At 46.2% G+C, this 13,465-nt stretch overlaps 1 protein-coding gene across 1 annotated transcript; it reads left to right on the plus strand.

Annotated features, from left to right (window-relative positions):
* The first annotated feature begins 30 nt into the window (after positions 1-30).
* Tyms (thymidylate synthetase) lies at positions 31-13,184 on the plus strand. Its single transcript, XM_013014899.1, has 8 exons — positions 31-139; positions 2,015-2,088; positions 4,051-4,225; positions 7,492-7,593; positions 8,739-8,914; positions 9,223-9,294; positions 11,426-11,520; positions 12,919-13,184. Exons 1-8 carry the CDS (start codon positions 115-117, stop codon positions 12,920-12,922), a joined length of 723 nt encoding a protein of 240 aa, XP_012870353.1. The 5' UTR covers positions 31-114; the 3' UTR covers positions 12,923-13,184.
* The last annotated feature ends 281 nt before the right edge of the window (positions 13,185-13,465 follow it).

The raw sequence follows: 13,465 nt of genomic DNA on the forward strand, positions 1-13,465 counted from the left end.
GCCGCGCCCCCGGCGCACGGGGAGCGGCAGTACCTGGGGCAGGTGGAGCACATCCTGCGCTGCGGCTTCAGGAAGGAGGACCGCACGGGCACCGGCACCCTGTCGGTGTTCGGCATGCAGGCGCGCTACAACCTGAGAGGTGACCCCGGCCGGGCCCCCGGGGGCGCGGGGACCGGGCGCCGCGGCTGCGGGGAGGGGGCGCGCGGGCCACGGCTATCCCGACCTCCCCCCCCGCCCCGCTATGGTGCGGGGAGGAGCCTCCGCGTACCCCCACTTTCCAGATGCTAAACTGAGGCTCGGGGGAGGCGCCCTGGGTCACAGCAGGGAGTTGAACCTGGCTCCACGTGGCTCCTTTGGTCTTGGTCACCAGTGTGGCTGCCTCCCCCAAAGTGGTCCGACCCCGTGCCGCTCGCCCCACGGCTAGGTAGTGGGACTGGCCTTCCTGGAGCACTGGCTGCTCCTGTCCCCACCTTCCCCCTCCCCGTGTGGGCCAGGGTGCTGTGCAACAATTTTAAAACCTGGAGCGGAAATGCTGTGGGCGGGAAGAGGGGAGGACCGTGGGCGCGAACTTGTGGGTTCCTGTTTCCCTCTTTAACCTGGAAAGAAGTTCCTGTTCCCTGCTTTTCCTCCTTTCTCCTACAGCCTGGTCCCCGGGGGAGGGGGCGGGGGGGGGGAGAGGAAGGAGTCTTCCAGGCCGGTTGTTAACTTGGGTCAGGGTGGCCCAGAGCGCAGGAGGTTGGCCTGTCTTTAACATCGGACAATGGCGATCGGGATTGAGCCCCAGTTGCTAGGAAGGGGGGACTCCTTCCTCCTAGGTGCCTATGGTAGAGGCTATGGTGATTCCCAGGGGACGTGAAAGGGTGGCTTTGTTTTGTTTGTTTGTTTTGGTGGTCGTGGGGCCTGAATGCTGCCCCTCAGCTCTTCAGCTCAAGGCTAGCGCTCTACCACTTGAGCCACAGCGCCACTTTCGGCTTCTTTCTGCTTATGTAGTGCTGAGGAATTGAACCCAGGGCCTCTTGCATGCAAGGCAAACACTCTACCATTAAGCCACCCTCCTCCTCTCCCCGTCCCCCCATGAAAGGGTTTTGAAAGGGAAACATTAGATGAGCCATTTCACTTGGGGGAAACCCCAAGCTCCATCAGCTACTGCAGCTGGGACATCCTAGAAGTCTCCAAGCAGGGATTCCCTTAAACTGCTCTCTCAGGCTAGGGGTGCTACAAACCTGGTTTTAATCCACCTCCCCTCCCCCTACTCCTGCTCAGTCTTTAGTCAAGTTACTCTTCCTCAAAGAGGTTAATATGGAGCGCTCGCCTTGAGCTGAAGAGCTGAGGGACAGTGCCCAGACCGACAAAAAAAAAAAAGAGGTTAATATGTGGAGAGAATGCTTACGTGGCTAAACAGTTTCTTCCGCTTGTCTCCTGGTGCCTGTGAAATAGAGTGCTGAAAGTTCCCTCAGAAACTTGTTCTGAGAGTTAAATAGGATCCTGCATGTCGTTGCTCTTTGTGGTATATTAAATTATAGGTCAGTTTGCTTTTCATATATTGAAGCTAGTATGAAGCCAACTTCTCCTGGGTTCTGAGTAAGTTTGCTCTGGCCAGATCACAGCAGAATTAGGTGTGGGAGCTTTCATGCTTTATCCTGGGAGCTTTGTGGATGTTGTCACTGTGCTGTGACAGGATCACACTGATGCTTGTCACACTGATGCTAATTGTAGGAGCTCTTACTGTTTCCACATTACAACCTCCCCACCCCCCTCATCATGTATAGGACTCCCGGTGTCCCCCCCAGTTGCTGTGACTCAGGAGGGCTGTCCCTGTCTGACATGTTACTGACTGCCCTGCTGCCTGAGAGCCCCACCTTCATCCCAGATGGTCCATAGGCAGCAGCTGGCATTTTCTGATTGCTCAGAAACTCCAGGGCTTTACATCCTAGGCAGTTTTCCTCCACAGAGAAAGTTGGGTGGTGGCAAGGCCTGTCCCATGAGCCAATGGTGTGGCAAACTTTTTTTTCAGATGAATTTCCTCTGCTCACAACCAAACGTGTATTCTGGAAAGGTGTTTTGGAGGAGTTGCTGTGGTTTATCAAGGTAAAGAAGCTGCTACAATTGGAAATCCAACTGTCTATGACACCCAGCCAGGAGCTTTTAAAAGTCAGATCATGTCGGTCCTCAGCTTTCACATCCAGGCCTGTGCCTGTTCACCAGGACCAGCCAAGATTCCTCTCCTGGCTCCTTTTCCACCTCTGGCCGAACTGCTTTTTTTCTGATCCATCTTTCCTGGCCTCCTGGGGAATATTCCCACCCAGGCCTCTCCTCTCCCCTGGAACATTCTCCCACTCAGTTCAGTCGGCTGCCTTCCTTGATGTCCAGGTTTAAGACTTGAGATATCATACTCCCCTTCCCCCTCCCCTCCCCTGCCTTTTGTTTTGCTCCTTTGGGAAGCAGCATCCTCTGGTGTATGGTTTAGGCCTTATTTATTTCTCCCTGGGGGGAGGGAAAAAGAGGGGCACCAACAATAAGTAAGTGAAATGTCCTGTAAACACCAAAGAATGTTTCTCTTACTGCTGTTGTATCCCTAGGGCTTACAGCACAGCCCTATTACTTGGTAAGTACGCAGCATACATTGGTCACTGTGTAGCAGGTAGGTACCTATTGATCACTAACAAGTAGTAGATTGCTAACTCTTCCCTTCTCTACATCCTGATCCAGAACCAGTGATACTCTGTGCGGTGCTGTGCAGAGTATCTGAGGAGACAGGCATGTGATGGCCAAACCAGACCTGGGAGTTGTTAATACATTTTAGAAAGGATCCAGATTTTGATCCAGTCTGTCTTCTGTGTTGTTGAGGGGTTTTGGCCTTTCAACTGAAAGCCTCTAGCAGCAGACATAACTTTAGATAGCTCAGAAGGGGGTAGCGTGTGGTGTGTGTGTGTGTGTGTGTGTGTGTGTGTGTAGGTACTGGGTGGGGGTTGAACTCAAGGCCTTATTTGCTCTCTCTTTTTCTGCTCTACTACTTGAGCCACAGCTTTACTTCCTGCTTTTTGGTGGTTAATTGGAGATCAGAGTCATGGACTTTCCTGCCTGGGTTGGCTTCAAACAACGATCCTCATATCTTAGCCTCCTGAGTAGCTAAAATGACAGGTGTAAGCCACTGGCATGCATCCAAAGAGGACAGGACATTCTTAGAGCTTAGCTAAATGGATGGAAAATGGAGAATTTTAAAGCAACTGATGAAAGACTGAGAAATTACTTGTGAGAAAAAAATGACTACAAACTCAACAACAGAAAGTGAAGCAGGGAGGGAGCTGAATCCCTAAAATGCATTGCTGTGTTTTAATATCAAGCCTGAAATTCAGTATTCTAAGAAGTCCTTACCAGACATATGAGGTGTTCGTCTGAGAAGCTGATCCATTGGGACCTTCATCAAATCCAGGAGTTCTAGCATGCCTGAACTACAGTTTGGGATCTGTGAACAAGACAGGGCCATGTGAGGGCTAATCCATGCCACGCTCCAAGCATTTGCTAATGTTAACTGTTTCTTACAAAGATATATGTCAATATTTCCCCTGTGCTCTTATAGATGAGGTTAGAGGGGTGAGCTGAGGGGTAGGTAGCATGGTGGGGCACAGAGCCCACGTGTACATGACACCCCATAACCAGAGGCTCTAGAAAGGTAGAGAGGTCTGTTGTGATCCTGCATGGTCAGGATACAGATGAGGATATCATGGTGAAGTCAAAACATAACAGCCTTTTAAGTGTAGATTATATAGAAAGTATAAATTGGGGGTAAGCATGGTGGCACAGATAAGAGATGAATGCACGGTATCCAAATTTGGTCATGTGTGACTGATAGGAGATGGCTTGAGAGGTGGTCTAATCATTCTATACACGCCCAAAAGCTTGTGCTGAGACCAGTTGGTTTCAAGATAGAATGGGCTCCATACATGGCTACGGTTAAGTGGCCATCCTCCAGTAGCCTAGAGCCTCTTGGCCTGTACCCAGGTGGCTTGAAATCCACTTAGATGCCTGCTCTATCCTCATCTTTTGCAGGGATCCACAAACGCCAAAGAACTGTCTTCCAAGGGAGTGAAAATCTGGGATGCCAATGGATCCCGAGATTTTTTGGACAGCCTGGGATTTTCTGCCCGAAAAGAAGGGGACCTGGGCCCAGTTTATGGCTTCCAGTGGAGGCATTTTGGAGCAGACTACAAAGATATGGATTCAGGTGAGGAAACAGTACAAAGCCTTAGACTTCTAGCTAAGTCCAATCCATGGTTTCAGGTAAAGTCTGGGGGTGATGAGCCAGCATCCCAGTTTATGCCTAACTTTATTTTTTTGGATTTATGTGTGTGTGTGTGTGTGTGTGCTCTAGTTCTGGGACTGGAACTAAGGTTCTGGGGCTTGAACTAAGGAGCCTAAACACTGTCCTTGAGCTTTTGTGCTCAATACTAGTGCTTTACCACTTGAGTCGCAGGAGAACAAAATGGAAAGGTGGCTGTGGTTTCCCTTCTCATGCTGTAGGTGACACTGTAGTGACAGCACAGTTGGCTGGGTCACCTCTTTAGGGCAGACTAAAATTGCAACATTTCACTCCAGGTCTTGGACCTTCCTTTGTCCTTTGGAGTGTCACAGAGCCTGGTCTTTGGTGTTTCATGTCTTATGGATAGTTTTCAAAGCAAATGCCGCCTGGGAAGGGGTGTGCCTCTTTGTAGGAAGTGACACTTTACTGGCTGGGCAGAACCAGCAACCTGGACAAAAGGCATGCCATCTAAAGGGGATGGCTATAGCTTACTTTAGCTAACTGGATGAATGTAGGCCTGGTGGTACCCACATTCTTCAACAAAAGCCTAGACCTGCATTTATGTGTGATCCTGAACTTTTCTTAATGTTGGCAACTTCCAGAAGTTTTAAATGCACAAGTTTTTAAATGACCAGAAGTAGACAAATTCATCCTGGCAGAAAGTAAAGTGGCCGTTGCCTATGGGAGGAGAGAGGAATGGGGAATTAGCGTGTAGTGAGAGTGCCGGAGGGGGATAGTATGGTTCTACAACAGTGTGAATGCTCTCGGTGCGACTATATTGCATACCTGGACATGGATCTAGTGGTAAATTTAATGTTAATACATACTTTATCACAATGTGTGCTGAGTGCCAGAAGCTCACACCTGTAATCCTAGCTATTTAGGAGGCTGGGATCTGAGGATCCAGGTTCAAGATCAGTTCAAGCAGAAAAGTCTGAGAGACACTTTATCTACAATTAACCAGCTAAAAACTAACTTGGATGCTTGGCTCAAATGATAGAGGTCCAGCCATGATAGAAAAAAAGCAGAGCAAGCATTCAGTACCATAAATTGAGGCCTGGTGCCAGCACCAAAAACAAAAAGAGGAAATACTGTGGACTAGACTGTTTGTTCTTCATGTGAGTGGTCTGTAGTGTGTTGGGTCTCTTCCTCAGGAGATGAGGGTCCTTCCCTGGCTAGTTACCTTTCATCCTGCCTGGGAGTCAGTTATTTCTTATGATCTGATAAGTTTCAAATTGTATGTGTGCCAGCTGTTAAATGCCAGTATGGAAATTTGTCTTTGTTTAAAATTTTTCATTTTAAATTAATAGGTTCACATACAGAAAATTGGGAAAGACATGATAGAGTTTCCTTTACCCTTCAACCTGTTTCCCCCATGGCAACACTTTGTATACCATCTGGCATAAATCCACAGTAGTGCAATCTGCAGGGTTCATCAAGTTTTTTTGCGTGTTTGTTGGTCATGGGCCTGAACTCTGGGCCTGGGCGCTGTCCCTTAGCTCTTCAAGACTAGCACTCTACCACTTGAGCCACCTTCCCAGCCCCCAGGGCTCATCAGCATTATACACATATTTGTAGCACACATGTCCACTTCATGAATCTACCACCACAGTCAAGGTACAGAATATTTCATGGCTTTTTTTTTTTTTCTTTTATGCTGGTTCTGGAGCTTGATCTTGGGGGTTCAGTCTTTCACTTGGCTTTTTTTTACTCACAGTCAGTGCTCTACCACATGAGCTACATCCTCAGTGTGGATTTTTCTTGGTTAATTGGGGATGGAGTATCCAGAACTTTTCTGCCCAGGCTGTCTTTGAACTTCTGTCTTTCAGGTCTTAGCTTTGTGAGTAGCTAGAATTACAGGAATGAGACACTGGCAACCTGGCTTAAAAATCATTCCAATACTACCATTGTGGAAATGTGGTTAGAAGGACTTCCCACCCACACCTCTTCTCAAATGTGAGAGCCCCTCACCTAGAAGGGAGGGAGGGACGGGGAATGGAGAGCAGGAAGCTCTGCTCTTCATGAACAGATCACTTCTCAGCTTCCAGGCATATCTCAAAAGGGAGCAGGGAATTAGAGACCTGAACTGGGAGAAAAGTACCTAATCATGAAAATCTTTGAAACTTCTTAATATCTACAAGTCAGTGGTGTGTTTAGTCACTGAATTGTGTACAGGACTGTTGATGGAAGCGTGGGTAGGGTGGGGCCTAGGTCACAGGAAGGAGGCATGGTCTATACAATGCTGTCTTCTGTGGAAGGTCCATGCTTATGTGGGGCAAGAATGAACTAGATTGTATCGGTGACGTGCCCAGAATGGTTGCTGGGTACAGACTTAAGTCCTACAGAATTTTTAGAAGAATCTAAAATAGCTGAGATTGGAGATAGTGGATTAGTCTTTTTTGTTTTTTCTTTTCCCCCAGTGCTGTCAATTGAACCCAGATTTCCTGCATGTCAGGCAAGCACTGGACCACTGAGACACATTCTTAGCCCTTTATTTTATTTTATTTTTTTTTTATGACTATACCAAACTACTTGAAAGCTACTACTTTATAACTATACCAAACTAATTTCAAAGAAAAGAGACTTACTCATTTAGATCATAGTTCTGGAGGTTCAAGTGCTCACATCTGGTGACAGCCTTCTTAATGGCAGAATCCTGAGGTGACACGGGATAGCAAAGGACAAGACAGAGGAAGCATGTGTGTGTGTCTCTTCTGGTCTCCCCCTCCTATAAAACCATGGAGCTTCTGCCCTGATGACTTTATCTGGGCTTAGCTTCCTCCCAAAGGCTTAGTTGCTAAACACTATAATTGGATTAAATTTCCTAAACACCTCACAATGAAGATTAAATTTCAACACATGAACCCTTAGGGGACATACACTATATCCAGACCACCACTTAGAGGGAAAGGTTAGGGGAGAAAATGAAATTGTACAGACCAAAAATATAAGAGACTGATATACAGGAAAACAAACAGACCATCACAGCTCCAGAAAACAGACTCAGGAACTCAGCTAGGGCCTTGAACTCAACCCAGTGAGATGTGAGAGAGGCACAGAATGTGCTGGCTGTCGTATAACCTTGGGTCAGGGAGGAACATACAGTGAGGCCTGTAGAGATGACCTCGGGGCCACCTTGTGAGATACTATGAGTAAACATGCACACATCCTTTCTTCTGGACAATTTGCAGATTACACAGGTCAAGGAGTAGACCAGCTGCAAAAAGTGATCGACACCATCAAAACCAACCCTGATGACCGTCGGATCATCATGTGTGCCTGGAACCCGAAAGGTAGAGCACATCCCAGCCATCTTTTTCTGTGTTAGCCTAGTTAGCTCGGGGGATAACATGTGCAAGGCACCACTGTGACCAAGGACCCTGAGAACCCTCCTAGCTACAAAGCTGTCACGTAAGCTGGTATGGTCATGCTTCACCCCAAATTCACCCTTATATGGGTTTGGGCTCACATCTTAATTTAAGCATTTGTTCTTATTCCAAAAGAGCCTTAGATTGTCTATGCAAATATACCTATGGTTAATTATGTTCGGTTTTTGGCAGTACTAGAGCTTGGACTCGGGGCTTCAAGCTTGCTAGGTAGGTACTGTAGTGTTTGAGCTATACTCTGGCCCTTTTTGCTTTAGTTTGTCTTTCAAGTAGTATCTTGTGCTTTTGCCTGGGCTGGCACAGACTAAGATCGTCATATTTCTGCTTGGATTACAGGCATGAGCAACCATGCATATCTTGGGTTTTTTTTTTTTTTCTCTTTTGAGATAGAATCTCACATTTTACCCAAATGAACCTTGAATCTTGATCTTCTTGTCTCTACTTCTCATGTAGCTGTGATGATAGGCACACTATACCTACGATTTTTTTAAGTACAGTTAGGGTTTTCTTTTGCTGCTATGGTTTTGGTTTTACATTGTAACATAATTGCTGGCCCTAAGATTTTTTTTAACATTTTAATTTGGGGCAGATAAAGTTTCAGGTCACCTCTATCTCACTATCTGAGCAATTATATTGTAATTTTAGACTCTGCCAGGGTGTAGTAAGTACCTAGGATGGGATATTTGCATCCACAAAAGAGACTTACTAGAGAAGGATGTGCACAGGAACTGTTTCCTAATGGCCCCTGCTAATGAAATAATTCCTCCTGTATTCGGTGCTGCTATGGAAGCAGAAATCCTTCATCTCAGTCCCCGGTGGACAAATACTGGTTCCGCATAAATATACATCTGCAGAGATTCACGCTGACAAACTTTCCATCAACTTGGAGCTTTTTTGGAGGGTTTGGGGGGAATCTGTTACCACTTGATGGGAAGTGATGGTGGGCATGGCTGTGGCCCGGGGACTGTTTTCCTGATATCTGCCATCTGAGCCAGCTTCTGCTTCTGTTTTCCCTTACTGACAGCACCTTTCCCTCTGCACTTACTCTTTAGATCTTCCTCTGATGGCGCTGCCTCCCTGCCATGCCCTCTGCCAGTTCTATGTGGTGAATGGGGAGCTGTCCTGCCAGCTGTACCAGAGGTCTGGAGACATGGGCCTGGGTGTGCCCTTCAACATTGCCAGCTACGCCCTGCTCACCTACATGATTGCACACATCACAGGCCTGCAGGTGGGATGCTCTTGGAAAGAAAGGTGGAGCCAAGTGCTCTGAGCTCTTCAGTTCTTTTACGGGGAACAATGTGCTCTGATTGGTAGGAACATTGGAGAGAGAAAGATGTGAACTGGCTCACTCTAGGGCTTTCCTGTCTTGTGAGATCTTTGTGATCTAACAGGCTCATGTAGGACCACTCTTGTGGTACTCTTGTTAAACGAAACAAAACCTTGGGTAGTTTGTGTACTCTATATAGTGTGTAATTGATTGACATTTTAAAGGAATTGAAACTAACAATGTTCTGCTTTCTCCCATTGTTTATTTAGCCAGGTGACTTTGTACATACGTTGGGAGATGCACATATTTACTTGAATCACATTGAGCCACTGAAAATTCAGGTAAGAATAATACATGTTATATTCTTTGTTTGATGGTACTAGGACTTGAACTCAAGGACTCAAACTTTCTAGGCAAGTACTCTACCAGTAAGCCACACCCCAGCAATTTTTTGCATTGTTTCTTGAGATAGGGTTTTACTTTTTGCCTAGGCACACATCTGAACTGCAGTCTTCCTATTTTACACTTCTCACAGTAACTGGGATGACCGGTATGTACTGCCATGCCAAGCTTCTTCCATGGAGACAGAATCATGTGAACTTTTTACAAAGCACATGGTTGACCTAGAATTATGAGCCTCCTGATCTCAGCCTCCCAAGTAGCTAACCAGCCTGAGATATAAATGTACATTATCATGCCCAGCTATTGATTGAGAAAGGAGTCTTACATGTATTCTTGAGCTGGCCTCAAACTGTGATCTTTTGATCTCAGCCTCCTAAATTGCTAAAATTGCAGGCATGAGCCACTGCTCTTGGCATGTAGTATGTTCTTTTGAGTTTGGCATCTTTTTTTTTGGGGGGGGGGGTCTGGTCATGGGGCCTAAACTCTGGGCCTGGGCGCTGTCCCTCAGCTCTTTAGCTCAAGGCTAGCCTCTACCACTTGAGCCACAGTGCCACTTCCGGCTTTTTTCTTTTTGCTTATGTGGTGCTGAGGAATCGAACCCAGGGCCTCATGCATGCAAGGCAAGCGCTCTACCACTGAGCCACCTTCCCAGCCCTGGCATCTTTTCTTGATTTTTGTGGCGCAACCCTTACATCAAAAGCACTTTGCTTGATGCTGTGTCTAAGGTAAATATGTCATGCCCCAGCCGCAGGGCTTTGGGTTAGGGAAGTGTGGTGGACTGGGACAAGGCTGACCTCAGCAACCATAGTCACTGAATGTGACAGGTACTAAAAGGTTCTGAGTACCAGAAAGGAAGAACCACATTTGGGATCTTCCCTGAGTTGGCATTTTAACTCATATTTTTACTTGAAGGAGTTCTGAGATGCCAACATTCTTAATTTTGTGTCTAATACAGTGTTTAAGTCATAACTTGCAAGGGTTTGTCTGTTCAGATCCCTAGATGGGGTGGGGATTGTCTGGCCTCGGCCACGTAAGGCCAGAGAACTCATGTGGTACATGATGGGGCAGATACACATGCTCCTCCTTTGTTTCTTATAGGCTTCCCACAGCCCTCTTTCTGTATTGATAATTTTGTATGGCCCTGGAATCCAATGGCCATTGGCCCTTCTCCACCCCTGTAGTAGCCAGCAAATGATGACTTGAAATGATTAATGAAAATATGCCAGGCGCTGGAGGCTCACTCCTGTAATCTTAACTAATCAGGAGGTTGAGATACAATGATTGCAAAATCAAAGCCAGCCTGGGTAGGAAAGTCCCTGAGACTGTTACTTCCATTAAGCACCCAAGAAAGCTAAAGTGAAGCTGTGGCTCAAGTGGTAACAGTACTTGAGCCTTGAGCAAAAAGCTCAGGAGTAGCACCCAGGCCTTGAGTTTGAGCCCTCCACTGACAAACAAAAAGCATCTGCATTATAAGCCCCAAAGGAAATAAAACATTAGTCCCTTCCAGATTACATACCTAAGTTCCTCCTATTTGGGTTGGGTCTTTTGAGTAGAGGTAACTGCAGGTACATCAGCTGCTCTCTGTCCATCTGCTCTGTCATGAGGGACATGGTAATGTGAGGTCATGCCTTAATGTTAGAGTCCTAAGTGCTACTATGTGTGCATGCATCCCAGGAGTCTTGGCTGGCATCCCTTTCTATGAATTGTCAACAGATGCCTCCTTTTGTTTTTTATGCCATGGTCCGTTGGGATGGGAATTATGGAGCCCAGTGCAACCATATTGCCATATTGAATGCACTTGTGAGTTACAGATGGAAAAGCAAAAAGGCTGGGTCCACATGTGTAATAAATTTACTAGGATTTATAGTAAGTACTCAGATCTGGTGAACCATCTGAGGCTGTATAACATCACAAAATACCGGGACCTGGTGGTTATGCTCAGTAGTGGTTCCAGGAAGTAGGTACCTACGGTATTGATAAAATACCGTGTGCTTCTCATACAGGACCTGGGGAGCAGAATTTAAGCACACTGCATCTGTATTGCAAAATAATGACCTGATTTTCTTTTAGCTTCAGCGAGAACCAAGACCTTTCCCAAAGCTTAAAATCCTTCGAAAAGTGGAGACAATTGATGACTTCAAAGTGGAAGACTTTCAGATTGAAGGGTATAATCCTCATCCAACTATTAAAATGGAAATGGCTGTTTAGAGCACTTTCAAAGAAGCTATTACAAAGGTGTTGCCAGCCTTTAGAAACTCAAGTGAAAATTACTTTTGTTTTAAAGGAAAAAGCAGCTACAGAGGTCAAAAATCTGTGAGTAACTTACCAGTTACTACTTATTAGTGTTGAAGGATATTGCTGTTTCTTTTTTTTTTTTTTTTTGGTGGTCGTGGGGCTTGAACTCTGGGCCTGGGCTCTGTCCCTGTGCTCTTCAGCTCAAGGCGAGTACTCTACCACTTGAGCTATAGCGCCACTTGGTGGTTTGTTGGAGATAAGAGTTTCACGGACTTTCCTGCCTGGGCTGGTTTTGAACCTGGATCCTCAGATCTCAACCTCCTGATTAGCTAGGATTACAGGCATGAGCCACCAGCGCCCTGCTGCTGTTTCTTTTAGTCATGGAAGGTGTTGTTGAGTTAGGTGAGCTCACTAGGGTGCATGAGATGCTGAGGTGAGTTAACTACAGATATGTGGGATTATTTCAAGCCCAGGCATTCATGAAGGCTGGTGACATTAACTGCTTAAGCTAATTTTCTGAACTTGAAATAACACCATCAATCCTAACGTACAGGGTGCTTATAAATGTTTATAAAATTATATTTTGTTTTGTATACTGCTATAATAAAGAACATTCTTTTTTTATTTGCCCCTTTTTTCCATTGTGTCTTCTATTTGCTCAGTTCCTGTTTAAAATTGAACCTTCAAATACATGCTTTTTAGCAGGGTACAATATACGTTATAAATGTTATTTTGCTCTGTTTTTCCATGATTTATCTATTTTAGCTGTTTTTTTTTTTTTTTTTGTCGGTCGTGGGGCCTGAACTCTGGGCCTGGGTGCTGTCCCTCAGCTCTTCAGCTCAAGGCTAGTGCTCTACCACTTGAGCCACAGTACCACTTCTGGCTTTTTCTTCTTATGTGGTGCTGAGGAATTGAAGCCATAGCCTCATGCATGCAAGGCAAGCACTGAGCCACCTTCCCAGCCCTCTAGCTGCATTTTTATATTAAAATAAAATGGCTATTTAGTTGTCTTTTTGTGGGCCTGGGGCTTGAACTCAAGGCCTGGGCACTGTCCCTGAGCTTTCTTGCTCAAGGTTAGTGCTCTACCACTTGAGCCACAGCTCTACTTGTTGCTGTGTGTGTGTGTACATTTGTGTACATGTATACGTGCACGCTTAATTGGAGATAAGAGTCTCCTGGACTTTCCTACCCAGGCTAGCTGCAAACTGCAATTCTTAGATCTCAGATTCCTGAGTACCTAGTGTAAAGTCTGTTCCGAGCCCTACAGGCCCTGTGTAGACACTTCCCTACCTCTTGGCTAAGTTTCCATCTGGTATCTGTGTTCCAAGGTAACAGGCACACCTGGAAGCAGTCACTTCCCCCTCCTGCTAGATCACATCCTGGGCCGCCTCCCAGGCATGGGAAGGACCAGGGCACTGAGGTCACATCTGGATCCAGTGTGGCCACACCTCTTCCCATCCCTGACCTAGATAAGTCCTGGCCTGTGGGTGAGTGGCCCCTTTTGGCCTTCTCTCTCCACTAAGCACAACGGCTGATCGGCAAATAAACTTCTTTTCCTGCCTGAATACCGAGTGCTGTTCTCTTAGTTGGCTATTGAAACCTATTTAATATACCTTACAGCTAGAATTACAGGTGTGACTCACCAGTAGTACCCTATATACTGCGTGGAAAATGAGCTCTGTAACTTGTGGGCACAGATGGTAGGGAAAAAACTCGGGGAAAGTTAAGGAAGGGGTAATCTATGAACCGTTTCCTTCAATTTCCTCCATTTTTTTTAATAGTGTAAATTTTCTTAAGTATGATCAGGAAAAGGGATGCTGCTAGGCACCAGAGGCTCACATCTGTAGTCCTAGCTACTCAGGGGGCTGAGACCTG

The sequence above is a fragment of the Dipodomys ordii genome, unplaced genomic scaffold (genome assembly GCF_000151885.1).
Source record: "Dipodomys ordii isolate 6190 unplaced genomic scaffold, Dord_2.0 Scaffold25, whole genome shotgun sequence".
Classification (NCBI taxonomy): domain Eukaryota; kingdom Metazoa; phylum Chordata; class Mammalia; order Rodentia; family Heteromyidae; genus Dipodomys; species Dipodomys ordii.